Source organism: Macaca nemestrina, chromosome 3 (assembly GCF_043159975.1).
Source record: "Macaca nemestrina isolate mMacNem1 chromosome 3, mMacNem.hap1, whole genome shotgun sequence".
Taxonomy (NCBI): Eukaryota; Metazoa; Chordata; class Mammalia; order Primates; family Cercopithecidae; genus Macaca; species Macaca nemestrina.
The window spans coordinates 118,322,593-118,349,761 of NC_092127.1; the positions used below are offsets into that span (position 1 = coordinate 118,322,593).

A 27,169-nucleotide genomic window follows, 5' to 3' on the forward strand; every position below is an offset into this window, starting at 1 on the left:
TGAACCCGGGAGGCAGAGCTTGCAGTGAGCTGAGATGGTGCCACTGCACTGCAGCCTGGGCAACAGAGCGAGACTCCATCTCAAAAAAAAAAAAAAAAAGTGGATGAAACTTCTCCAAGCTGCTTCGCAAGCAAACTAACCAAAAATATACAAACAGCTTCACAGACACACACACACACACACAAAGGAAGAGATAAGGTCATCAATGGCTGCGGTAGCCTAGTAGGAATGGACTATATAATAATATAGTAGGTGCTCAATAACCGTTTGTTGCATTTCAGTAAAGGCAGAATAACCTTTCAAAATAATAGGCTGGGTGCAATGGCTCACATCTGTAATCCAGCACTTTGGGAGGCCAAGATGGGCAGATTGCCTGGGTCCAAGAATTCGAGACCAGCCTGGGCAACATGGTGAAACCCTATCTCCACGAAAAAATATAAAAATTAGCCAAGAGTGGTGGTACATGTCTGTAGTCCCAGATATTTGGGAGTGGGCTGAAATGGGAAAATCGCTTGAGCCCAGGAGGTCAAGGGTACAGTGAGCCGAGGTCATGCCACTGCACTCCAGCCTGGCGTGGGCAACAGAGCAAGACCCTGTCTCAAAATAATATATAATTTTCCACCAAAAGTTTCAGGGAAAAATGAGTTTGTTGGAGTTCGTTTATACTTTCGCATGTTACCACAAATATCTCCAGTTAAATAACTATCATTAGCCATTTCCATTCATCTCCCCCTCAAATCATAGCCTAACAGAACACTTTGAAAGCTCTTTAATTTTTTTTAAGTCCCTTGTAGGGAGTACTTCAAAAGTGAAAGCATCAGAAGAAAAAATATTTTTATATTTATGCATAGCAAGCCTTCATGAACGGAAGTGACACACTCCGGATTGAATAATACTGTAGCCTCATTCATATGTAGTTATTCAAATTGGATTAATGTCTGTGTGAGTTTACTTGAACTAGCAGAATGCATCTGAAAATATTCAGGAATACAGTTTATACTTAAAATAGTTTATGTTAAAGAAAGTACCTGTGATTAATTCAGAGGGAAATAAATGCATGGTATAAAACAAAACCAAAAACTTAAAAATAATACTATAGCCTGAGCAACACATTAAAACTGCACATTTGTGCAGCATAAGATTCTCTGGCTTATTGGCTGAGGTGTTAAGTGTATTCCTTTTACGAAGATGTCCTATTACATTCAGCTAAGCACTAAAGCTTTGCATTTATATGTACTTTGCTATGGGGGAAAGAACCTTATGATTAATAAGATACATATCAAATGCATAGTCAATCATCCCCACCCCCCATCCCTGGAGCTATAACCCGAAACCGTTAAACTAAGATTCTTTTTTTTTTTTTTTTTTTTTTTTTTGAGACAGAGTCTCATTCTCTCACCCAGACTGGAGTGCAGTGGTGGGATCCTGGCTCACTGCAACCTCTGCCTTCTGGGTTCCAGCAATTCTCCTGCCTCAGCCTCCCAAGTAGCTGGGATTACAGGCGCCTACCACCATACCTGGCTAATTTTTGTATTTCTAGTAGAGATGGGGTTTCACCATGATGGCCAGGCTGGTCTCGAACTCCTGATCTCAGGTGATCCACCTGCCTCGGCCTCCCAAAGTGCTGTGATTACAGGTGTAAGTCACCACTCCCGAATGCATGTCAAGCACATTTGAAAGTTCTTACAACAATTCTGATGGAGCATTTTCTCTCCCATCAACCAAACACCACTTAAGATTAACCTGTGGCTCACACTACTTAAATAAATGCCATATTTATTTTACTTACCATTTAGAATTTGTCCTTGTCAGGAACAAAACTCTTTGTACATTGGAAATGGAAAGCATATTGCAATTTGGTCTTAATTTCCACACGAATATCAAGTGTAATTTTTAATAAATTATTTGGAGAAAAATGTATTTTATTTCAGCATGCAATTTTATGCCCAGGTTAGACTAGAGATTTGGCTGATGTTCTGGAATCTCATTGTACTCTTAAGTAAAATAATGAGCATCCGATGACGCACCCTGTCAGGGGTTGTGAGAAAGCTGCAGTGTCCAGTTTCCCACCCCTGTTTCCTGCTGTCTCTCTCCCACTCATCCCTGTTTCTTACTTTCCCTTTTCCTTCTTTGCCCAAACATCACATTTCTAGGCAAAGATAAAAGAGGAAATAGTGATGGCCTGAAAGGGGTTCAGAACAACGTAGCATGGCCTTTGGTGAAAGCGTCACCAGTAGGAAATAAATGAGAATTGAGCAGTGCTTGCGGTGTCAGAATCAGCACTGTTTTTTGTGTTGGTGAAAATATTCCATGTGCCTAGAGGGAGAGCATCAGGGATTTTGCAGATTCTTCACAAGGACCCAGAAATAGCTTAAAGGTAGAGATTCATGATTTTCCTGTTGGCTTAAATAGCCTTAATCTTTCATTTTCTACTACCATTAAGTCAGGGGAAATGACATTGAACTACCTCATTAGCAGCCTTCCCTTGATTAACTACTGACTAAAAGTGTGCTGAAAATGGCCTTTGTTTTTGTGAAGCTCATCCTACACACTAACATTTGCTTACTCTAACATGGATTATTTTGTCTCTAGAAAGCTGTGCCCTGTATTAGATTTTTACTTCAATGAGTGGTTATTGCTAGAATTCCTACACACACACACACACACACACACACACACACACACACACACACACACAAAAACCTTTGCAGATATTTCTGTATGTAGCTTAATAGATATCTGGTTTAAGGAGACTGCAACATTTGCATAAGGTGCCTGAAAACTCAAGAACCATTGATAAGTGAGATCTCTCAAAATGAGCTGATATATTAGAGAAGACCATAAAACAGTAAATGAGCAAGTCGAATTTCTTTACCCCTGTAAACTATTTAAGCAACTTCTGCCCACTCTTTCACATTACTTATCAGGGGAAAAAACAAAACAAAACAAAACATTCAACTGGTTTTTCATAAATATATTAGTCTAATCTAAGATTTTCCTGATAGACAAGAAACAGTGGAGAGACCAGTGATCCATAAATAATGCATATGATACCTCATCGTTTTTCTCAAATAGCAGTGATCTAGAAAGCCAAGTATTGGTTTTGGGAGAAGTAAAACCTAATTATCCCAATGAAACTATTATGTCAAGAGCTACTTTATACATATAATTGAGAAAGTATAATATCGGGTCTCTTCATTCAAAAAGACTGAATGCTTGAAGCAATCTGAGGATACAAGTCCACAAGGGATTTTTTCAACAAAAGGGCACATCTCCCTCAAGCCCAGCCCTCTGGCTTAAACCTCATGGTGCATATGCAGTCTTTATCAGAGCTCGCTGGCCTACGCAGCACCTTTCTGGGAAGTAGAAAAGGCATGACCCAAGGAACAGCCCCATGGTGGCAGGGCATGAGTCTTTGTGGGCCAAAAATGTCAACTGGTGATGGGGCCACAGTCAGTGAGCAGAGTTTGGGATGGATCTCAGCCCGGTGTCCCTTGTGCAGTGTACAAACTGCACAACCTTCCACAGAGACCCTGCTCATCATGCTGCCTGCCTGTCTGCAGATTTTGTTCACTCTTGAAAAAACAAAACAAAACAAAAAAACTTGATTGCATGGAATCATCACATTGAGAGAGACTAGAAGGAATAAGTAAGCACTCCATGCAAAACATCTGTCCTCCTACACACAAAAAGGGGAGTGTGGTGGTTAGCAGGTAAGTGATCCTCGAACAATAGAATGTCTGTTCAGATGCTAGAATGCCGACCCCAAACAGAAATAGTGTTGTTTTCTTCCTTTCTGACTACTAACACCTGCCTTTCCAGCTCATTGTTTTAGTACTGCAAATCCAACAATCTGTCAACTCTACTGGGATCTCCAGTCTTTTGATCTCATCACATTTTCACTGTCATTCATTTCTCATGAATCTTCTCTTACCTCCTTACCTGGATTAAATTCCTAGTAAATCATTATAATCAGTCCTTTATATATATCCCCAACTCTCTTGCCTCCTTACATTGCTTTTGCCTACCCACTTACCAAAGCCAAAATCCTGGTTAATTCAACCCTCCCTCCTTTGTGTGTGCACCCATGCAGTTGAACTGTGCCTGGAGAAATTCAGTACATTAACAGCTTACTTTAAATTCATGACACTAACCGCAAGTGGCTTTTTTTTTTTTTTTTGAGACAGAGTCTCCCTCTGTCACCCAGGCTGGAGTGAAGTGGTATGATCTCCGCTCACTGCAGCATCTGCCTCCCGGGTTCAAGCAATTCTCCTACCTCAGCCTCCCAAGTAGCTGGGATTACAGTCGAGCGTCACAACGCCTGGCTAATTTTTGTATTTTTAGTAGCGACGGGGTTTCACCATGTTGGCCAGGCTGATCTCAAACTCCTGACCTTAGGTGATCTGCCAGCGTTGGCCTCCCATAGTGCTGGGATTACAGGCATGAGCCACTTTGCTTGGCCTCAAGTGGCTTTTAATGCTGCAATCATATTAAAATTCTCTAGTCCATTTGCCACTCTCCTAACTATTTTACATCTCTTCTTTTCTCAGAAAAGTGAAGCTATTGGAAAGAACTTGCACTGGTTGGCACCACCACTTCCACCCACCTAAGCATCTGTGTCTGTGTGCATTACCTTCCCTCGTGTTATTATTGTTGAAGTTGAAGAATCCTTTTTTTTTTTTTTTTTTTTTGGTCGAGTCAATGTCTTGCTATGTTGCCCAGGCTGGTCTTGCACTCCTGGCCTCAAGCGATCTCCCCATCTCAGTCTCCCAAAGTGCTGGGATTACATGCACTGCACCTGGCCTCTTTTTTTTTAAAAGAAAAAAAAAAGTTTCTTATATAAATTCTCATATAAATATAAAATGAACATGTGCCAAAGATTTTACTTAACTCACTAATAAAGGAACCACTAAGATGTTGGAACTATTTTAAAAAATAATCCTAAAAACAGATACATACATAGATATGAGGCATGTCAAAATGAATTTGCTTAACAGATGCACAACTGGCCTCTATAATGGGGGAGGGTAATCAACTGTGCCTCCACTGGGCAAAATTCACTATATGTCTATGGAAAAGAATTATTTGCATTTCTATCAGTTGTCTGCCACTTACAGAGTTGTAAAATACCTCAAAGACAATGAAAGATACAGATAATAACTTGAAGAGACTACTAGATAAGACATCAGTAATATTTCTTGTTCATTTCGTCCATTTACATTTTTTTTCCTGAAACTGTAAACAAACTTTGAATTTCTACCCAAAACTCAGCCCTCTTGGGCGCTAGATTGGATTCCTTTTCACCTACTTAAGGACATTGAGCATTCTTCCCTCTATTATATCAATTTTTTGCCCTCTTCTCAACATTCCCACTTTCCCATCAGAAGATAAATCTGTTTTTGAGACAGGGTCCCCTTCTGTCACCGAGGCTGGAGTGCAGTGGCATGATCACAACTCACTGCAGACTTGACCTCTCTGGGTTGAGGTGATTCTCCTGCCTCACCTTCCTGAGTGGCTGGAATTACAGGTGCACACCATCACACCGGGCTAATTTTTGTATTTTTTGTAGAGACGGGGTTTCACTGTGTTGCCCAGGCTGGTCTTGAATTCCTGGGCTCAAGCAATTGGGCCGCCTTGGCCTCCCAAAGTGCTGGGATTACAGTCATGAGCCACTGTGCCTGGCCCAAATTTTTTTTTTTTTTTTTTTTAAAGACAGTTTTGCTCTTGTTGTCCAGGATGGAGCACAATGGCGTGATCTTGACTCACTGCAACCTCTGCCTCCCAGGTTCAAGTGATTCTCCTGCCTCAGCCTCCCGAGTAGCTGGGATTACAGGCATGCGCCATCGCGCGGGGCTAATTTTGTATTTTTAGTAGAGACGGGGTTTCTCCATGTTAGTCAGGCTGATCTCGAACTCCCGACCTCAGGTTATCCACCCACCTCAGCCTCCCAGAGTGCTGGGATTACAGGTGTGAGTCACCGCGCCAGGCCCAGATATCTTGATATTTATTTTACTTATTTATTTTTTTGAGACAGAGTCTTATTATGTCGCCCAGGCTGGAGTGCAGTAGTGTGATCCCAGCTCACTGCAAGCTCCACTCCCAGGTTCAAGTGATTCTCCTGCCTCAGCCTCCCGACTAACTGAGATTATAGGAGTGTGCCACCACGCCCAGCTAATTTTCATATTTTTAGTAGAGATGGGGTTTCACCATGTTGACCAGGCTGATCTCAAACTCCTGACCTCAAGTAATCCACCTGCCATGGCCTTCCAAAGTGCTGGGATTACAGGCATGAGCCACCGAGCCTGGCCCCAAATATCTTTTTAAAACCTAACTCCATTTCCCTCACCAGATACCACCTGATTTCACTAGTTCCTTGGCAGCAAAGCTCCTGGAAAGATTAGTCTGTTCTAACATCAGTCCTTCCCTCCCACTGCTAAACCCCCTATAGTCACTTTTTTTATTTTTATATTTTTAGCTCTCAGAACTTTATTAAACTGCTCTTGAAAAGGTCTCCAATGACCACACTGCTAAACCTGACAGTTGTTTCTCAGTGTTCATCCCAGCATAGTAGCAGTTGGTTACCTCATTTAAGATGCGTTCTTTAATTGGTTCTGAGACATTACACTGGATTTTCCTCCTACCTCCCTGGCTGTTCCTTCCCAGGTTCCTCTGCTGATCTCTTCTGTTTTCTGATGTCTGAATGTTGAATTGCCCCAGTTCTCAGTCCTGGGTCCCTTTCTTTATCAATACTTGGTGAACTCATTCAGTCTCATAATTTTAAACACTATTTATATGCTGACAACTCCTAAATTTATATATTCAGCCCAGACATCACCCTGACCTCTAGACTCATATATCCAGTTGCCTACTTAACAGCTCTACTTGACTTGAACAGCACTAGCTGTTCTTAAGTTCGACATGATTAAAGGTGAATTTCTGATTTTCCTCTTCCCCGCACCTGAGCCACCTACATTCTTCCTGTTTTTTCACTTACTCGAACCAAAAGCCATGGAGTCTTCCTTGACTCTTCTTTCTTTCACAATCCAGAAATGAGTGGGTCTATGTTTAGAGCATGTCCAGAATCTACCTCTGTTATCATCTTTCTACTAACTACCATCGTGATTGTCATTCATTTCTTGCCTAGATTATTGCAACCGACTAAGTGAGCTCTCTGCTTTCCCCCTTATACCTTACAGACAATTCTCAACACAAGCTAGAGTGATCTTTCACAAACATAAATGAGATCATGCCACTACTGTCTCCAAACCCTGCAACACAGCTGCCAATTTCTCTCGGAGTAAGGCTAAAGTTCTAATAACCCACTAGGCCCAATATGCTGTGGCCTCCAGTCATACACGTTACCTCGTCTGCTGTTCTCCTCAGTGGACTGTAGATGATCATGTATATGATACTCCTTATACACATCAGTCATGCCATGCTTCAGTGTCTCTGCACTGGCTTTTCCTCTGCCTGGAATGCACTTCTCCAAGACAGCCGCATGGCCTTCTCACTCAGCTTCTTCAAGTCTTTGTTCAAACATCACTGTATTAGTTATCTACTGCTGTGTAACAGTCTTTAGTCCCCTAAGACTCCAAGTCTTAGGATCTAAAAACATCTATTATCTCATTGTTTCTGGGGTCAGGATTCCAGGTACAACTTAGCTGGGTGCCTCGGCCTCAAGGATTCTCTGCAGTCAAGATGTCCCCAGGGCTCTTGCTCTCCTGAGGGAGGACCCACCTTCAAGCCCACTCACATGGTTGTTAGTGGGGTTCAGTTCCCCATGGGCTCTTGAACTAAAGGCCCTAGTTCCAGGCCAGGCACAGTGGCTCACACCTGTAATTTCAGCACTTTCGGAGGCCAAGGCAGGTGGATTGTTTGAGCTCAGGAGTTCAAGATCAGCCTGGGGAACATGGTGAAACCCCACATCTACAAAAAATACAAAAATTAGCCAGGTGTGGTTGCTTGCACCTGTAGTCCCAACTACTTGGGAGGCTGAGGTGGGAGGATCTCTTGAGCCCAGGAGGTAGAGGTTGCAGTGAGTCAAGATAACCCCACTGGACTCCAGCCTGGGTAACAAAGGGAGACCCTGTCTCAAAAAAAAAAAAAAAGAAAAAAAAGAAAGAAAGAAAAGAAAAGGGCCCCTCATTGGCTGGGGCCTCCTTCAGCTCCTTGCCTCTATGGAGGGACCTCTGCATAGAGCATCTCACAACATGGTACCCAGCTTCCATCAGAGCAAGCAAGCAAGGGCGCCCACAAAGGAAGACAATCTCTTTATAACTTAATCTTGGAAATTAAAGCAAGCAAGGGCGTCCACAAAGGAAGACAATCTCATTATAACTTAATCTTGGAAAAGTCTTGTCACTTTTGCCATATTCTCTTTGTTAGAAAGGAGTTACTAGGTCCAGCCCATACTCAAAGAAAGAGGATACTCAAAGAAGCCTAGGAAATTCAGACTACTGGGGACCATCAAAGAGGCTGCATACCACAGCTGCCTTCTCAATAAGGTGATCCCCTTATTTAAAATTGCAACCCAACCCCCTTGTACCTCTCCCTCTCTCTTCCTCTTCCTCTCTCTCTATCGCACACACATTTCCATTTTCCTTTCCATTTGCTCTAGTGAGCAATAATAAATACTTACTGTTTTGAGTCACCTGGTTTTGAAGGTGGTTTGTTCTGTAGAAATAAACCTCTACAATGTACTTTTTCACTTATGTGACTGACTGCCACTAATACTGCTTGAGACTGTCATTACAAGACTGAAGGAAGGGATGGATGTAGAAATGTAAACTTAAGACAAAAGAAACTATTTTAAAGGAAGGGGAACCAGGAAAGAAGAGAGCTCCCCGCTTCTAGTGAGCAAAGGCAGTCCCTGAGTTTTCACAGCCCTTCTTATTTATTGGGTAGAAAGAGCAGGGAGGAGGAGGTAACGATTGGTCAGCTGTTTAATTGATCACAGGTTCATATTATTACTAATAGGCTTCAGATATACCTAATCACAATAAACACTGTGCTTGGGGCACGACTGCTCTCAGCATTCCTTCTAGTGGCAGACGCAGTTTGTCAGTTTGCCAACATTCTGCGTTTATGAGAAAGTTTGCTGTTTACTCATATAGCCTCCAGTGGTATACTGAGTTGATCATGACCCTCAACCTTTTGGCCTCCAACACACTTAGGTACATTATTTTTTGCTTGTGTTTCCTCAATGTAATGTGAGCTACATGAGGGCAAACATTTTTGTTTTTGTTTTTATTGTGTTGTTCACAGATATATCCCCAGCACTATTTTTTTTTTTTTTTTTTTTTTTTTTTTTTTGAGACGGAGTCTCGCTCTGTCGCCCAGGCTGGAGTGCAGTGGCGCTATCCTGGCTCACTGCAAGCTCCGCCTCCCGGGTTCACGCCATTCTCCTGCCTCAGCCTCCCGAGTAGCTGGAACTACAGGCGCCCGCCACCGCGCCCGGCTCATTTTTTGTATTTTTAGTAGAGACGGGGTTTCACCATGGTCTCGATCTCCTGACCTTGTGATCCGCCCGCCTCGGCCTCCCAAAGTGCTGGGATTACAGGCGTGAGCCACCGCGCCCGGCCTATCCCCAGCACTATTAAAGTGCCTGATATATAGCAGACACTCAACATTTATTAAAAATATGACTCTGTTACTGTTATCTGCATAAGTAACTAGTCCTCTGGCTTACTTTACTCTGTTGCAGAATTGCAATAATATCTTTCTTTCAAAGATTGAATGCAGTTTATATTGACACGTGTGAAATGCATCCAATTGTGCATTTATATTACCAAGAATCTGGTAACAATTCTCATAAAGAGGAAGTAAAATGAAAGCCAAAATACTTGTCTGGGAATCCATAAACTGTTACAATCTTATCCACATCTTTTTGTCAGGTTTTTCGATTTTTGGTTTTTTTTTTTCTTTGAGACAGGGTCTCACTCTGTCACCCAGGCTGGAGTGCAACGGCATAATTACGGCTCACACCAGCCTCAACCTCCTGGGGCTCAAGCTGTCCTCCCACTTCAGTCTCCCGAGTAGCTAGGACTATAGGCAGGGGCCACCACACCCAGCCTTTATCAGGTTTTATTAGAGAAATACAGCATTTGTGGGAATTGGAATAAATATATTTACCCTTCAAAATATTAAGATTAAGACCTGTTGGTGAAGAAGACAGTGATTAGTCTTTAGAGACTGAGATCTTTAATATTTGTTCTTCCCATAAACTTAAAAAAAAAAAATCAGCACTTTGAGATTTCTTGCTTCCTCACATCCAGACCTACAATCCTGTGATCTGCTATTAATTAATAGCATGACTAGTGATCATGAATTTTTTTTTCCCAAGACGCCCAGACTGGAGTGCAGTGGTGGGATCTCGGCTCAGTGCAACCTCTGTCTCCCGGGTTCAAGCGATTCTCCTGCCTCAGCCTCCCGAGTAACTGAGATTACAGGCACTTGCCACCATGCCCCACTAATTTTTGTATTAGTAGAGACAGGATTTCACCATGTTGGCCAGGCTGGCCTCGAACTCCTGACCTCAGGTGATCCGCCAGCCTCGGCCTCCCAAAGTGCTGGCATTACAGGCGTGAGCCACCATGCCCAGCCAATCAGGAATTTTTGACATGTAGATTGTGTAAAATCTTTGAGGTTAAAAAAAATTCATGCCACAGGAACCATGTAATCCAGTAAATGGGAAATAACTCATTCCTCTATAATGTTATCCCTCCTTTCTGTCCTTATGCAGTGAACGTAAATAATGTTCAGTGCAAAATGTAGCCCATAGTAATAGATGGAAAAGGATGGACTTTAGCTTATTAGGTTAATAAGTTACTTCTTATTACTTTAAGTACTTTAGCTTATTAGGTTAATAAGTTTCATCACCCTTTCCCACCTAATTGTCATGGCCAAATTGTACTTCCAATCCTTTTTCATCCTCCATCTGAAATTGTCTATAGAGTTTCCTTCTATGATTTTGCTTCTAAGACACAGAAACAAAGGGGAAAAAATGAAATCCATCATGCTCTGTATGTGCAAGCAAAACCAGGATTCTCCTCTACCAAACTCAGGAAGTTTATACAGGGCACATTTGTGGAAAGAACACAGAAAACACAATGCTTACTAATGATATTTCTCCTCCTGGATCAGACAAGAAGATCAGATTTTTTTATACCAGTTTTGATCAGTTTAATGCCTTAAATAAAAGGACCACCTGTTCCCAACTCTTTACACGTTACCCTTCTGAAACGGAAGAATAGCAATTTATGTGTTCAAACTAATGTACTTAACATCTGCTATATGGAAGGCACAGAGGTAGGTCCCATGGGGAATACAGGGCTGCATAAGACAAGATTCTTGCTCTCAAAGAGCATACATTTCAGTATGAAGATGATGTAGATTTATCAACAACCTATTGCTTTAAGTTAAGATCATGGAGGAAATCTGTCAGTGCCCATCATTTTCTTGTCACCTTATCCTCTCTTCTACAAAAAGTCCAAATCCTGACACCTAATAGACTATTTATAGGACCATATGCTGTGCAGTTGCACTCTCAGAAGGGGCCCATGCTTGGTTTAATCCTCTGCTGTTGCTGTCTTGGAATTCTTAGTGATTTTATCTTTGAATTTGTGTTTGGCAAGTGAAGCCAGTGAGACAATGAAGCATGCACATGAGCAGTGGAAACACCCCAGCCAGGAAGGCATGCATGTGTGCATGATTCAGGGCAGTCCAGAGTGCAGCTGAGCCAGTACCTGGGCCCAGTTGCAGTGGTAATGGTGGCAGCAGCAGAAGTAACAGTCAGGAGAGTGGTGGCTGTGGCTCCAAAGATAGGAAAGGGCTCTGCATATGGGCATTGCCAGAACTAGCAGTGCTCCCACTGGTCGCCTGAGAAGGGACCAGCTCGCCTGTCCCTTCCCAGAGCTTAGCCCTGCATCACCTGCACAAATAGTAACTCTCCACCCTGAGTACTGGGACAGGAACTCATTCCGCTAACTTGTCAGTAAATTAGTACAACATGTATACAATAAAAGTGTATACATGAACATAGTCGTAGCATAGCAGGGGGTTATTAGAATTCTTGAAGCATTGAGAATGTCTAGTTTTGAAAACTACTACAACACTGCAAAGCAAATAACCTCAGGCTTAGAAACAGAAATTAAGTTTAAAGATTGTCACATTCTACAGAAAAGAATGCTATTTTCCTAGGAAGTACAAACCAATTGTTTAGCTTGTTTAGCAGAAAGATAATTAAACATTTTTTTTTCTTGTAATTGAAGAGTCAGTGACAGAATACATAAACAGGCCTTATGAATTATATACAGATTATGAAGCCACTTTCAGTTTCTTGTAAGACCTCCACAAGTTTCAGGAAATATTTCCTTATGTCTGCAGAAACATTAAAATATCATTGTATAAATTTATACTTAAAATTAAATTGGGATTTTTACTTAAAACTGAGTTGTCTAAGGAGTTAAGTCCCTTTAGAAAAATTATTCCACAAGAACCAACAACTCTAGAAGTACTAAAATTTATATTTCAAAATAATTTATCAGAAATTTATATCAGTGCTGTCACAGTTTATGAAACACTCTTAACAGCTGCATCAGTAGAAAGATCCTTTACAAAATGAAAAATTATCAAAATTTATTTGTGATTTTATATTTCCCAAGACTGGCTGGTGTTGCTTTCAGTCTTATCTATTGGTAAAGAAATTGTGTGACATAAATTTCATATCTATAGAAAATGAAAGTGAAATGAAAAGAATAAATTTTGATGAATTTGCAGAAAAATGAGCCAGAAAAATATAGTAGTCAGGACATCACATTAATAAATGATTATTGTTTATTGTATTATATAAAATTATGACATCACAACTATTAGTTTTGCAATGTTTAAGCTCATGTAGTTACTCCAGTATCACTATTATCCCTATTACATTAGTATCTTTAACTGTATTTTTTCCTGTTTTTTACAGAGGAGGTCCCATATTTTCATTTTGCACTGGTCTCAGCGAATTACATAGCCAGCAATGACCACAAGTAAGAGTATTACAGATTTTTGTTATAAGCCATCATAGTAGAAAATGCATGCCTATGAATGCTTAAGGAGAGTAGAAAAAGAGCAAGAGATGCAAGAAAATGCATGTTCTGAATGTGTGCCATACAAAATTTATCAGGTAATAGGCATTTAATCTATGTTAAGAGTAAAGCAATATAGCCGGGTGCGGTGGCTCATGCCTATAATCCCAGCACTTTGGGAGGCCGAAGCAGGAGGATCACAAGGTCAGGAGTTCAAGACCAGCCTGACCAATGTGATGAAACCTCGTCTCTACTAAAAATACAAAAATGAGCTGGGCGTAATGGCGCACGCCTATAGTCCCAGCTACTCAGGAAGCTAAGGCAGGAGAATCGCTTGAACCCGGGAGGCAGAGGTTGCAATGAGCCAAGATCGCGCCACTGCACTCTACCCTGGGCGACAGAGAGAGACTCCACCTCAGGGAAAGAAACAAAAAAAACAGAGTAAAGCAATATAATACTGTGGGCTATAGTGCAGAATTTGTCATAAGGAAAAATCTGTTTGCATTTGATCCAGGACTGATGTCACAAAGCAATTGGGGACAATGCCTTCAATGGATGCCATTCTCATTAAAATTAGGAGTTTCGGCTGGACACAGTGGCTCATGGCTGTAATCCCAGCATTTTGGGAGGCCAAGGCAGGAGGAGTGCTTGAGCCCAGGAGTTCAAGACCAGCCTCAGCAATGTAGTGAGACCCTCATCTCTACAAAAAATAGAAAAAAAACTAGCTGGGTATGGTGCCACGTACCTATAGTCCCAGCTACTTGGGAAGCTGAGGTGGGAGGATAGCTTGAGCCTGGGAGGTCGAGGCTGATGTGAGCCGTAATCATGCCGCTGCACTCTAGCCTGAGCAACAAGAGGGGACTCTGTCTCAAAAATAATAACAAAAATTTAAAAATTACATGTTTTGCTGTCCAAAGCATAAGTTTGACAGGGATAAACATCCATTCAAATGGGAGTCAAATTCAGGTGTCTTATAAATAGCAAGACTGTTAGATTGTCCTTCTATGAGCATTCTTAGTTTTCAAATATGGAGAACTATTTTTCTAAAGATCAGAGAAATGGCCACCACAATATGGGCCCACCTCATCTATTTTTGGTTTCTTCAAAAATGATGACTCCAATGAACTTTGCAGTAAAAACAAAATGACAATAAAGATGACTTACTCGTGAAAAGTAAAGAGCAGGGAAAAGCACTGAAGCCAGATAAACCAAACCTGCTTCCCATAAAGCGAAAAAAGATCCACTGAATTATAATTGTTTTTATTTTTATATGATGATGTTTGCATAAACATAACTAATTTGTTGCTGAATTAAGAAATACAAGACACACATTTACCCTAAATAATTTTAGTTCTATCTTCTGGCTTTTAGTGAAATTATCGATTTCTAGGCGATATAATTTGTGTGCTGGCTGGGCACAGTGGCTCACACCTGTAATCCTAACACTTTGGGAGGTGAAGGCAGGAAGATCACTTGAGCCCAGGAGTTCAGTACCAGCCTGGGCAATACAGTGAGACTGTGTCTCTAAAAGGAATTTAAAAATTAGCTGGGCATGGTGGTACAAGTGGGTAGTCCCAGCCATGCAGGAGGCTGAGGCAGGAGGATCGCTTGACCGTGGGAGTGAGCTGTGATCACGTCACTGCCCTCCAGCCTGTGTAACAGAGTGAGACCCTGTCTCCAAAAAAAAAAAAAAAAAAGAAGTGTGTCAATGCTTTTTTTTCTTCCTTCTTTTCATTTTTATTTTTTCCTCACTCTGTCACCTAGGCTGGAGGACAGTGGTACAATTATATCTCACTGCAGCCTCTATCTCCTGGGCTTAAGTGATCTTCCTGCCTCAGCCTCCCAAGTAGCAGAGACTACAGGCACATGCCACCATACTCAGCTGTTTTTTTTTTTTTTTTAATTTTTTGTAGAGATGGAATTTCACCATGTTGCCCAGGCTGGTCTCAAATTCCTGAGCTCAAGCAATCTGCCCACCTCAGTCTTCCAAAGTGCCGGGATTGCAGACAGGAGCCACTGTGCCTGGCCCAATGCTTTTAATGGGCCCATTTTAGCCACATTTCTAGTACTTATATTATTCAAATAGACTCAGAAAAGCTGTAAGCCTGTACAGAATTACAGTGTAAGACATCACAACCAATGTTTTAAAAATTAGAAAAACCAATTACAATACTTATAAGAAAGAAAAAATAAATATTCACAATATATAAACTGCTCTTACAAATCAGTGACAACACAACTTTACAGCATGACAGCTTTGAAAGAGGAGCACCAGATAAGAACTCTCTGGGGTGAGTATAGAAGGGTCTCACCCAGTAGGGTGAGTGGAATGGTTGGTGATTATAGGCTGCCAAAGCCCTGGGCTTTTTCTTAGCCCCAGCTCCCTGCCTTCTCCCCTCACTGCCCCCTCCTGTGACTCTAAATCACTACCTAGCAACTGAGGTTTGGGTTTTACAGTGAAAATAATTTTCTGAGTCAGAAAGGAGTCAGAAAAGTGTGTTATCAGATAGCATTCCATCAGCACAGTGGTAAAAGCAACACAAACAAAAAACAGGACTCTTTCTCTACATACTGTCTGGGACTTTGGGACCTTCACTGCAGACCTCTTGTGGCAGTGTATGTGTGATTCCAGTCGTATGGTGGGTATGTGATTAGGGTATTATTACATCGTAGGTCTATATAAAGGGCCAAATCCCTTGCTCTGACATGCAAAGAAAGGACTGCAAACTGGCAGGCTGCAGGTCATACCCTGCTCATAGACAGCTACTATTTTGTATGCATAGTTTTGTAAAATTGTGAATTAGTGTAATGGTTAATTATATGTGTCAACTTGGTTAGGCTATGGGACTCAGTTGTTTGTTCCAACACTAATAACGATGTGGCTGTGAAGATATTTTGCAGATATAATATCTACAACCAGTTGACTTTAAGGAGTCTACTGTCAATAATGTGGGTAGGCCTCATCTAATTAGTTAACAGCCTTAAGAGCAAAATCCGAGATTTCCTGGAGAAGGACTGTAATATAAAAATCTGGCTTGAGTTTCCAGCCTGCTGGTCTTTTCTAAGATTTCAGATTTGCCGTATGCCTCCTACTGGTTCTGTTTCTCTGGAGAACCCTGACTGATATAGTTACTATGACACAGACTATTAATTGCTGACCTCAAGAGTCTTTCTCCCTTTATTCCCTATAGAAAGCGCCTCTGAAATAGAGACTACATTTCCCAGCTTCCTTTGCAATTAGCTGTCACCATGCAGCTAAGTTCTAGCCAATAAGATGGAAGCAGATGTGTTTTGCGGCAGTTCCCTTAAAACATACCTGAAGCATACCCTGTGTCTCCTTGTTTTTCCAGCCAGTCCTCCATCCTTCTGCTGGGAAGTTGGATGCTAGAGCTCTTGCAGCCACACTGGGCCATGAAGATAAAGGTCACCCCCTAGGAATGATAGAGCAGAAGGCTGGAAGGAACCTGGATCCCTGATCTCTGTGGAGCCACTGAACTGCCTCTAATGAAGGAAAACATTTCTCTCTCATTTATGCTGCATGTTCTTTTCGATTTTATGTTATATTTAGTGGAGTATAATCCTAATTTGATGCAATTGCCAACTTTTAAAAATTAGGAAATTTCACACAAATATTCAGCTCTCTGGCTTTTCTCTTGAAAATTTGGTGCATCTGACAAAACTTGAGGTCATGCTTTCCATTGCAGCAATTGACCTGGCAGAATAATGGATGCCTACTTCAGACAGGGCTGGAGACCCCGCCAATTTTTTTTCCCCTCATTTAGACTGGGGAGTGGGGCAAGATGGAAAAATTGTGGATGCCTACTTTATAACTTTGTCTTTCTCCCTGCATCCTTTTTAGCAAGAACATTTCAACATTGATGTAGTCTACAAGGGAAGATACTGCGAGAGGAGAAAGGAAGAAACCTTTCAGGCATCAGTTAGGGTGGGTCTTTGGTTAAATTATTTCAAACAAAAGAACGGCCTGAAAAAATCAAGCTGCAGGCACAGATAAGGAGATCTGCACAGGGGGCCTTGCCTAAGACATCCAACAGCCACACAGATATAAAAGCCTACAGAGATGACTTGCCCAGATATGCATGCAGTAGAAAATTCCATCCCCTAACACATGCGCAGTAAGGGGAACAAAGCAATACGGAGTAAAACTTTAGCTAAGGGCCCACACTCACACTAGAAGGATGAGGTGGAGCTACCAGAAATTCATATCTTATGCAAATGAGATGCCCAGTCCTCACCAGTTTCTTATAAAAGCCTTTGCAGTCACCTGTAAAAACAGCAACCCTCTTCCGGGTCCGCTCTCCACTGTGGAGAGCTTTCTTCCTTTGCTTATTAAACTTTCGCTGCAACTTCACCCTTTGCATCCACGCTCCTTAATTTTCTTGGTCATGAGATGAAGAACTCCAGGTGATACCTCACAATGAGATACTGCTACATTATGGTGCACTGGTGAAAATGTAACATTTCTGATGGTGGTGGAAGCAGAGGCCATCCTTTGCCGTTTCATGCCCAATTCTGTAGGCCTGCCTCAGGGAGAAGGGGTGCACAGGTCTCAGCATCCATAGACTTTTCATGGCCGTGAAGTTCTACTCTCAAGGTTTGGGAAGAGGGAATGAGAGGGTCTTCTACTCCATGGCTGCAACTTTTTCTCATTTTAAAGATCCTCATCTAGTCTAATGGATTTATATTTCTCTGGCTGATGTAATTTTGATCCTACTTCTTGGTAATATCCAAGCCTTAATTTGACGAAAGAGTATCACTCCCACCTAATTTCCAACCACCTCTCTGCCCTGAGTAGCTTCATCAAACTTCACACTTTGACTTGACAATGGAGAGAGGATTTCCCCTAACCTGGGGGAGGACGGAGAAGATGGAGGGGATGGAGCGTGGAGCCTCAGTTGCTGTCAGACCTAAACCAGACTTGGCAATAATTGGGGGAGGTGGAGTGCCCTGGGTTGAAGGATTCTTGGTGAGTTACAGACCCATTATTGTCTTTGGCTGTAAATGAACTCAAAGTCGCTAGGAAGTGAGCAGAAAGTCAGATGAACTCTGTCTCTCAGAGGCAGGCCAAGGGCAAAGAAGGCACAGAAGCCACTTCGAAACTGCTCAGGCCTTTTGGGAGGAAGGAGTGGGTATGGAATGGTATGGAATGAGGCTGACTTTCAAAGATGAAGCTGTGACAGATCAGAAATCTGTATTTTTGAGCCAGACTATGTCTGTGTCTAGATTTGCCTTTGTCTTTTTGTTGTCAGAATTTCATTGAACTAATTATTCATTCATGTATGAGTGTTTTCTACTGCCAGGCACTCTTTAGACAAGATTCCAACCCCAATGACACTTACGTTTTAGTTGCCAATACAGATAATAAATATAAGAAGTAAACAAAGGCCGGGCATGCTGGCTCACACCTGTAATCCCAGCACTTTAGGAGGCCAAGGAGGGTGGATCATTTGAGGTCAAGAGTTCAAAACCAGCCTGGCCAGTATGGTGAAATCTTGTCTTCACTAAAAATACTAAAAAAAAAAAAAAAAAAAACTGGGCATGGTGACACATGCCTGTAATTCCAGCTACTTGGGAAGCTGAGGCATGAGAATTGCTTGAACCCAGCAGGCAGAGATTGCGGTAAGCCGAGATCACACCATTGCACTCTAGTCTGGGTGACAGAACGCCACCCTGTCTCAAAAAACAAAAAGTAGGCCGGGCATGGTGGCTCACACCTGTAATGTCAGCACTTTGGGAGGCCGAGGCTGGCGGGTCACTTGGGGCCAGGAGTTCAAGACCATCCTGGCCAACATTATGAAACCCCAACTCTACTAAAAATATAAAAGTTAGCTGGGCATGGTGGTGCATGCCTGTAATCCCAGCTATTCGAGGAGGCTGAGGGAGGAGAACTGCTTGAACCAGGACTTGGGAGGCGGAGGTTGCAGTGAGTGGAGATCACGGCCCTGCACTCCAGCCTGGGCTACAGAGTGAGACTGTCTTGAAAAAACAAAACAAGGCCGGGTGCGGTGGCTCAAGCCTGTAATCCCAGCACTTTGGGAGGCCGAGACGGGCGGATCATGAGGTCAGGAGATCGAGACCATCCTGGCTAACACGGTGAAACCCTGTCTCTACTAAAAAATACAAAAAACTAGCCGGGCGAGGTGGCGGGCGCCTGTAGTCCCAGCTACTCGGGAGGCTGAGGCAGGAGAATGGCGTAAACCCGGGAGGCGGAGCTTGCAGTGAGCTGAGATCCGGCCACTGCACCCCAGCCTGGGCGACAGAGCAAGACTCCGTCTCAAAAAAAAAAAAAAAAAAAAAGAAAAGAAAAAACAAAACAAAACAAAAAAAGAAGTAAACAATTAGATAATCAGGATGGCCAGGCGTGGTGGCTCACACCTTTAATCCTAGTACTTTGGGAGGCCAAGATGGGCGGATCACTTGAGGTCAAGAGTTTGAGACCAGCCTAGCCAACACGGCAAAACCCTGTCTCTATTAAAAATACAAAAATTAGCCGGGAGTGGTGGCATATGCCTGTAGTCCCAGCTACTCAGGAGGCTGAGGCAGAAGAATCACTTGAACCCAGGAGGAAGAGTTGAGCCAAGATCGTACCACTGCACTCCAGCCTGGGCAACAGAGCAAGACTCTGTCTCAAAAAAAAAAAAAAGATAATTTCAGGCAGTGATAAGTGCTACGAAAAAACTTTCAAAAATTCCCAAACTTAAAAAGAACCAACAATGAGACAGAGTGACAAGGGTGAATGGAAGAGTCTATTTTAGATGGGTGGTCTGGGAAGGCTGCTCTTGAGGAAGTGAACTTTAACCTAAATGACCGGAAGATCTTAAAAAAAGAATGTTCTCAGAAGAGAAAAGCAGAAGAAGTATAAAGAGTCTGAGGTGGAAAGAAGCTCTTGGTTGGGCATGGCACATGAGGTGGAGAAAGCCAAGAGACAAGGTCACACAGGGAGGCAGGGGTAGCTCACATTAAACTTTCTTTTCTTTTTTTTTTTTGTTTTGAGACAGAGTTTCGCTCTTGTCACCCAGGCTGGAGTGCAATGGTGCAATCTTGGCTCACTGAAACCTTTGCCTCCCGGGTTCAAGCGATTCTCCTGCATCAGCCTCCTGAGTAGCTGGGATTACAGGTGCCTGCCACCATGCCCAGCTGATTTTTTTATTTTTAGTAGAGATGGGGTTTTGCCATGTTGGCCAAGCTGGTTTCGAACTCCTGACCTCAGGTGATCCACCTGCCTCAGCCTCCCAAAATGCTGGGATTACAGGTGTGAGCCAACACACCCGGCTTAGCTCACATTAAACTTTCATTCAGAGATAGAGGCTTTGGACTTTATTCTCTGTCCATTTAGAAGTCATTACTTTTAAGCAGTGGAATGAAATTATTTTAATTTTGAAAGCTCATTCTGGCTGCTGGTTAGATTCTAGATTGGCAGAGGCAGGAAGACCAATTAGGATGCCATTTAATGGCCTGGGTGAGAAATGACACCTGGTTTGTACAAAGTGGTAACAGTGGAGACAGAGGTGAACAGATTCAGATAGATTTTAGAATTAGAGACAAAATTTGCTGGAATGAAAGTAATCTAACATGGTGGGTGTTGGTTCCATTTACTGAGATGGAAAGCCTGAAGGAGGAACAGGTGTTTGGAGGGAGATCAAAAGACCTGTTTTGCCCTTGCTCTGTTGGAAATGCCTGTGAAACATCCAGAAGGAGATGCAAGTAAACAGTTGGATAAATGAACCTGGAGCATGTATTTAGCATTCTTTTTGGAATTTTCAGCCTGCTTGTGGAAACCTAGGAAAACTCAAGAATGTAAGGAAAGGGTTGCCCTCCCTTTCCCCTGCACCAGCAGAGTTCCCACACAATAGTCCCCATCATTTAAAGGGGTTTAGCAAGCTGATGGGTAGCAGTGTGCTTTGTTTCATGTGCTTTAAAGAGTTGAGAAGGTCAAGCAAGTTGCAAATTGCTATTCGTCATTCACTTACATTTGCTGAGTGCTTTAATTTTTTTTTTTTTTTTTTTTTTTTTGAGACAGAGTCTTGCTCTGTTGCCCAGGCTGGAATGCAGTGGTATGATCTCAACTCACTGCAACCTTCACCTCCCGGGTTCAAGCCATCTCTTGCCTCAGCCTCCCAAGTAGTGGGGACCACAGGCGCATGCCACCACACCCGGCTAATTTTTGTATGTTTAGTAGAGATAGGGTTTCACCATATTGGTCAGGCTGGTCTCGAACTCCTGACCTCAGGTGACACACCTGCCTCAGCCTCCCAAAGTGCTGGGATCATAGGTGTGAGCCACCGTGCCCAGCCTGAGTGCTTTAAATTTGAATGATCTTGACTCTTAGCATGAAGTTTCTGGTTTCTGCTTTTCCTCTTTCCTTATATCTCCCTGCCCTGGCTTCTCTAACCAACCTTTGCTCTGTGGACTATTTAAGGCAAAAAACTTTAATCTGCCCTTTGCTGATTATGGGGAAGGAGGGTTCTCCAAAAGAGTTAAGGAAATAGCTCACTTCTCCCTATTTCTGAAACATTGAGGATGAAAACAGAGAGTGACACAGACAGGAGGCCGGGTTGGAAGGAATAATTTTAAGTCTGGTGGCCAGGTGGGCTGGGCTAATACTGAAGTCCAGAATCAAGAGCTGTTCCCACCCAGTTACATGCAGCACTGGGCTGGGGGCAAGCCCCGCAGAGAACAGCAGATAATGCTTTTCCTTTAGGTGTCCATCTCCCCAGAGGAAGAAGGCAATGGAGCTGAGCCCAATATGCTCAGTTACACTGCTTAGATGGACTCTACATCATCAGAGGGGAATGATGAAGGCACTGAGAGAGGCCAGGAAATAGTCCTTTTCTTTTTTTTTTTTTTTTTTTTTTCTGAGACAGAGCTTCTCTGTGTCACCCAGGCAAGAGTGCAGTGGCGTGGTCTTGGCTCACTGCAACTTCCATCTCCCGGGTTCAAGTGATTCTTTTGCCTCTGCCTCCCAAGTAGCTGGGACTATAGGCACACACCACTATGCCTGGCTAACTTTTGCATTTTTAGTAGACACGAGGTTTCACCATATTGGCTAGGCCGGTCTCAAACTCCTGACCTCGTGATCTGCCCGCCTCAGCCTCCCAAAGTGCTGGGATTACAGACATGAGCCACCACACCCGGCAGGAAATAGTCCTTTTCATAGAACCCTAGAGTGGAGAAACAGCGTTCCCTAACAGTTAACGAAAATGTTCACCATTAATTAATTGGCTGGTCTTATATGTTTAAATTTTCATAAAGTAGATTTTCAGTAAGTGGAGCATAGGTGAATTCAACAAACAGATATGAGGCATAATTCTGCTACTTACTAGCTGTGTAATTTGGGGAAAGTTCCTTGACCTAAGTCTCAAATTTCTCATTTGCAAAAATGATGACAGAAATAATTCATGTAACACACTTAGTGCTCTGACTGGATCAGAATAGCATTCAATAAAGTTTTACTACTACTTTACTAACTATTCCTATTACCTTCTTATATAATCTACCGGGTGCTAGGAATATAAAGATAAAAGGCATAACCTTACCATCTAGAAGCTTAAGGCCTAGTAAGGATTTTGGAAAAAAGACATTAAAATACAGTGTAGACCCAGCGCAGTGGCTCACACCTGCAATCCCAGCACTTTGGGAGGCCGAGGTGGGTGGATCACTTGAGGTCAGGAGTTTGAGACCTGCCTTGCCAACATGGTGAAACCCCGTCTCTACTAAAAATACAAAAATTAGCTAGGCATGGTGGCGGGTGCCTATAGTCTCAGCTACTTTGGAGGCTGAGGCAGGAGAATCACTTGAACCTGGGAGGTGGAAGTTGCAGTGAGCCGAGATTGTGCCACTGCACTCCAGCCTGGGCTACAGAGCGAGACTCCATCTCTACATAAATAAATAAAAAATAAAATATAGGATGGGTGCAGTGGCTCACACCTATAATCCCAGCACTTTTGGGAGGCCAAGGCGGGCAGATCATGACGTCAGGAGATCAAGACCATCCTGGCTAACACAGTGAACCCATCTCCACTAAAAATACAAAAAATTAGCCAGGCGTGGTACCACATGCCTGTAATCCTAGCTACTCAGGAGGCTGAGGCAGGAGAATTGCTTGGACCGGGAGGCAGAGGTTGCAGTGAGCTGAGATCACGCCACTGCACTCCAGCCTGGGCAACAGAGCGAGACTCTACCTCAAAAATATATACATAAATAAAATAAAATACAATGTAATGCACATGTAGTAGTGTTTCTTTCCATAGGATGCCTGACAGTGGTTACATTTTAGTAAGACTGTATCAGTGTAGGCTATGATAAAAAAAATCATCTTGGAATTGTTGAGTCACCCACATCCTTATTGGGTAGGGGGTCAAATAAGTAGCTTCAGTTGTTCTTCAAGAAAGGTATCAGGAAAGCTCCTACAGTTTTTAAATTTTTTTTTTTTAAGGGAGTTAGTCACCAATGAGGACTAGAAGGATGATGGCTCTAAACTCTCAAGTGGTGAAAACTAGAATCAGCCTTGATTTAGCATGCCTGAGCACTGACCCCAGGAGGTAGATGTGTGTGGAAACAGAAATAAATCCCATGAGAATCAGACACCTAGAGCCGAGCCTGGCAGCACCTGAGGGCCCTTGGATCAGGGTGACACTGGGGCAGGCTAGAAAGGTCTTACTCTGGCCCAGAGTAAGACTCTGATGCTTTGCTGACACCACTGTGCCAGTTCGCCAATGCTTTATCTCCATTTATGTTACATCTTCTGCCAAATAGCTTTGCTGCCTTGCCCCTGAGCCACTGCACACTCAGGAGCTAGTGCTTCAGCATCCTGCAGCTGTAGCCCAGAAGTCCTCACTGCCTCATATGTTGAGATGACTGAATTTGGCCAGGAGTCCTTCCTGAGACAACCCTGGAGTGTGGGCAGCCCATCCTACAAAATAAACAAAGCAGCTTTCAGCAATGAGGGACACACAGCCAGTTTTGCTACATTCACCCTTCTGGCTCTGTCTTTAGTCTAAGCTGCTCCCTTCAGGTCCCTCCCTTGGGACCTCAAGCCACCCTTTCAGGCCCCTTTTAAGCACAGCAATTCCTGTATGATTAAAGGGAGGTAGTTGAAGAAGTTTGTGCTTCTGGGTTTTATGTTATTACTGGCTTATGAAAGCTCAAACATTTGCACTCCAGGGATGATAGTTGCATCTGTTAAATTTAGTGTAAAGCTGCCTCCTTACGTATTTTAAGTTCAGCCTAAAGGTTTCCCCATACTTAGTGAACTGTAGCCTAACTGGGTGTGTAAACAGACTATAACCTATTCTTGTACGAATCACAGAGTTTTGGCCGATCACAAGTGTCCAACTGTTCAAACCGTGTTCAAATAAGGCAAACCCCAGCTATAACCAATCCAGCTGTTTTGGTCCCTCAATTATGTTTTCTGTAAGTCACTTTATTTTTTCCGACCACTCGGCAGGACTGGAGCCTCTCTGAACTTACTCTGGTTTGGGGTCTTTTTGATTTGCAAATCATTCTTTGGGTTCTTTGCTTGATTAAATGCTGTTAATTTGCCTAAGGTTTTTCTTTTAACACACCCCCAAACTGTGTGGTGGCATCCTACTTACACAATAATAGAAGCATGCATAAAGCTATAACATGAAGGAACAAGTGACAAATTCTGTAAGGGCAGGTGTTAGGGAAAACTTCTGAGAGTGGAGGCCTGAATAGGGTTTGGAAGTATGAGTAGGAGTTTACAAGGGGAACTGCGGACAGAGCAACATGGACGGAGACCGGAAGCGCATACCTGTAATCCCAACACTTTGAGAGGAGAAGGTGGGCGCATCACCTGAGGTCGGGAGTTCGAGACCAGCCTGACCAACATGGAGAAACCTCATCTCTACTAAAAATACAAAATTAGCCGGGCATGGTGGACCATGCCTGTAATCCCAGCTACTCGGGAAGCTGAGGCAGGAGAATCGTTTGTACCTGGGAGGCGGAGGTTGCAGGGAGGCGGAGGTTGCAGTGAGCCGAGATGGCGCCATTGCACTCCATCCTGGACAACAAGAGTGAAACTCCGTCTCAAAAACAAAAACAACCCGAAAAACAAAACAAAAAAACATAGACGGAAATTTTACTATCCTATGACAAACACGGTATCTTCGGTGAACTCAAAGTAGGTTCGCCCACTTTCCCACAGATTGTTTTGGTAAATTAATTTTTTGTTTCAGTTAGTGATAAACTTCCTTAGCTCTTTACTGAGTACAGGTTTACTGTATGTAAATATGTGTAATATTAGATTAGTGCCTGGCACATGGTTAGCACTACCGATTTTTATTAGGGACTCGGTCTCAGTCAAACTTATGGTAGCTCACTTTTCTTTTGGGAAGACGTAAAAATACTCTCAAGCCTAACCAACCATCCTTTCCTGTCTTCTAGTCTTGCTCACCCAAAGCTCCATCCTGCAAAAGTCTTAAACTGTCCATTTCAAAAGCCCAGCATTTTTAAAGGGTCTAAGGAGTAACACAAAACAAGATGCACCCAAAACGTCAAGGCCATACTGGACGAGGGCAACGTTAGCCATTTTTGGTCTGGGATAATTATAGGCAGTATCTTAACACAAGGCTTGAAAAATGTCATGTTATTTCCAAATCCCATTTCAGAACTTAAAAAAAATATAGCGTTTTGAGCTTCTAAGAACGTTTTTGGCGGTAGGTGGACGCATGGAGGGGTGGCACAGACGCTCGGCAAGGGAGAGCGGAACAGAGCTGGGCGTGGCGGTGCCTGCGAGCCAGCGCCACGTAACCAGAGGCGCTCGCGCTAATTTGACCTCTAAGAGAGACTAAGCGCAGGGAACAGCGGGTGCGGACATGACGGCGGAAGGCTCAGGACGAAGCAGACGCGAAGAGCCCCGCAGTCCCGGGACGGTGGGGCAGAGAAAAGAGGGCCGGGACGCGGCGCGGGTAGGATGCGAGCAGAGGAAGGACACGCGGTGCCGGGTACCTGCCGGGAGCGCCGGGTCCAATGGGAGGAGGGCGCGCGCCGCTCCTCAACCTGGCCGAGGACGTCACGACGCCGAGGCGGACGCCGGGCCAATGGGAGGCCGTCGCGGGCAGGGACGGGGCCGAGAGGAGCCGGGGCTGGGTCGCGCGGAGTCGGTTGGTTGACTCCAGTGTAGCCGCCGCCTGAGAGGACTGGGGCCTGCCCCTCACCTTACTCCCGCCGCTTGCACTTCCCGGATGGTGCTGACTGTTCTCTAAGCGGCGGCGGCGGCGAGTCGTGAGGACGCGCCGCGGAGGCTGTTCGGGGTCGAGGCTTCCTGTCGCCGCACTTCCTCTTGCGGTGCCCGTGCGCGGCCGGCCCGGCGGGCGGGATGGCGGCCGCGGCCCCAGGGAACGGCCGCGCATCGGCGCCCCAGCTGCTTCTGCTCTTTCTGGTTCCACTGCTGTGGGCCCCGGCTGCGGTCCGGGCCGGCCCCGATGAAGACCTTAGCCACCGGAACAAAGTATCGCCGGCGCTTGCCCAGCAGCTGCAGCAGCAGCAGCAGCCGGTGGCCGTGCAGGGCCCCGAGCCGGCCCGGGTCGAGGTGAGCGGGCCGGGCCGGGGCGGCGGGGGATGGGGCGGGCGAGGCTGCGGGGCCGGCTGCGCCGGGTACCAGGCTCCAGGCCTCTGAGAGCGCCGCCCTCCGCCGCCTCTGCTGGGGGAGGGGAGCCCGGCCCCTGCTCCCGGGGTGGAGGGCGGTCGGCTGCGCTGTTTTCCGGTGAGGCCTGGTCCTGCCCGCTCCTTTAGGGAAAGGGAGAGGGAGAGTCCAAGAGGAGCCCGCTGTAAACGTTGATCTCCGGAGGACCAAGGTGCTGCTCAGGGATGGGCGTTTTATTGATCAGATGTGTCTTAGAGTAGCTGGAAAGACTCATCCCTACCAAAAAGTTTTTAACAGATGGCTGCTAGGAGGCTTTTTGTATTCCCTGAGGATCATCACATCGGCCATTTCATTGTTGAAATAGCTTATCCCAAACTGCTCACCCAAATTCAACTTGGCACTGCCTGTGCTTCTTACCAAATAAATATGCATTATGAACCATGACTCTCACTTTTTTAAAACGTGCTTTGGCTAG

General features: G+C 44.0%; 2 protein-coding genes across 9 annotated transcripts in view; both read left to right on the forward strand.

Annotated features, from left to right (window-relative positions):
* Positions 1 to 17,439, forward strand: part of LOC105463533 (steroid 5 alpha-reductase 3) — a 42,353-nt gene extending 24,914 nt beyond the window's left edge. For 3 of the 6 annotated variants that reach the window (XM_071093382.1, XM_071093379.1, XM_071093380.1), the window contains 3 exons: positions 12,968 to 13,031; positions 13,585 to 13,755; positions 16,421 to 17,439. In XM_071093382.1, the coding sequence (XP_070949483.1) occupies positions 12,968 to 13,031; positions 13,585 to 13,755; positions 16,421 to 16,505 (320 nt within the window). In that variant the 3' untranslated portion in view covers positions 16,506 to 17,439. Of the gene's footprint in view, positions 1 to 12,967; positions 13,032 to 13,584; positions 13,756 to 14,983; positions 15,362 to 16,420 lie in introns of all 6 variants that reach the window. The other 3 variants (XR_011621190.1, XM_071093381.1, XM_011710684.3) reach the window with 3 other exon arrangements.
* An 8,988-nt stretch (positions 17,440 to 26,427) lies between these two features.
* LOC105463530 (transmembrane protein 165) overlaps positions 26,428 to 27,169 on the forward strand; it is a 30,741-nt gene continuing 29,999 nt past the window's right edge. For 2 of the 3 annotated variants that reach the window (XM_011710680.2, XM_011710681.3), the window contains exon 1: positions 26,428 to 26,640. In XM_011710680.2, coding sequence (XP_011708982.1) covers positions 26,428 to 26,640 — 213 coding nt within the window. The remainder of the gene's footprint in view (positions 26,641 to 27,169) is intronic. The other variant, XM_071093378.1, reaches the window with a different exon arrangement.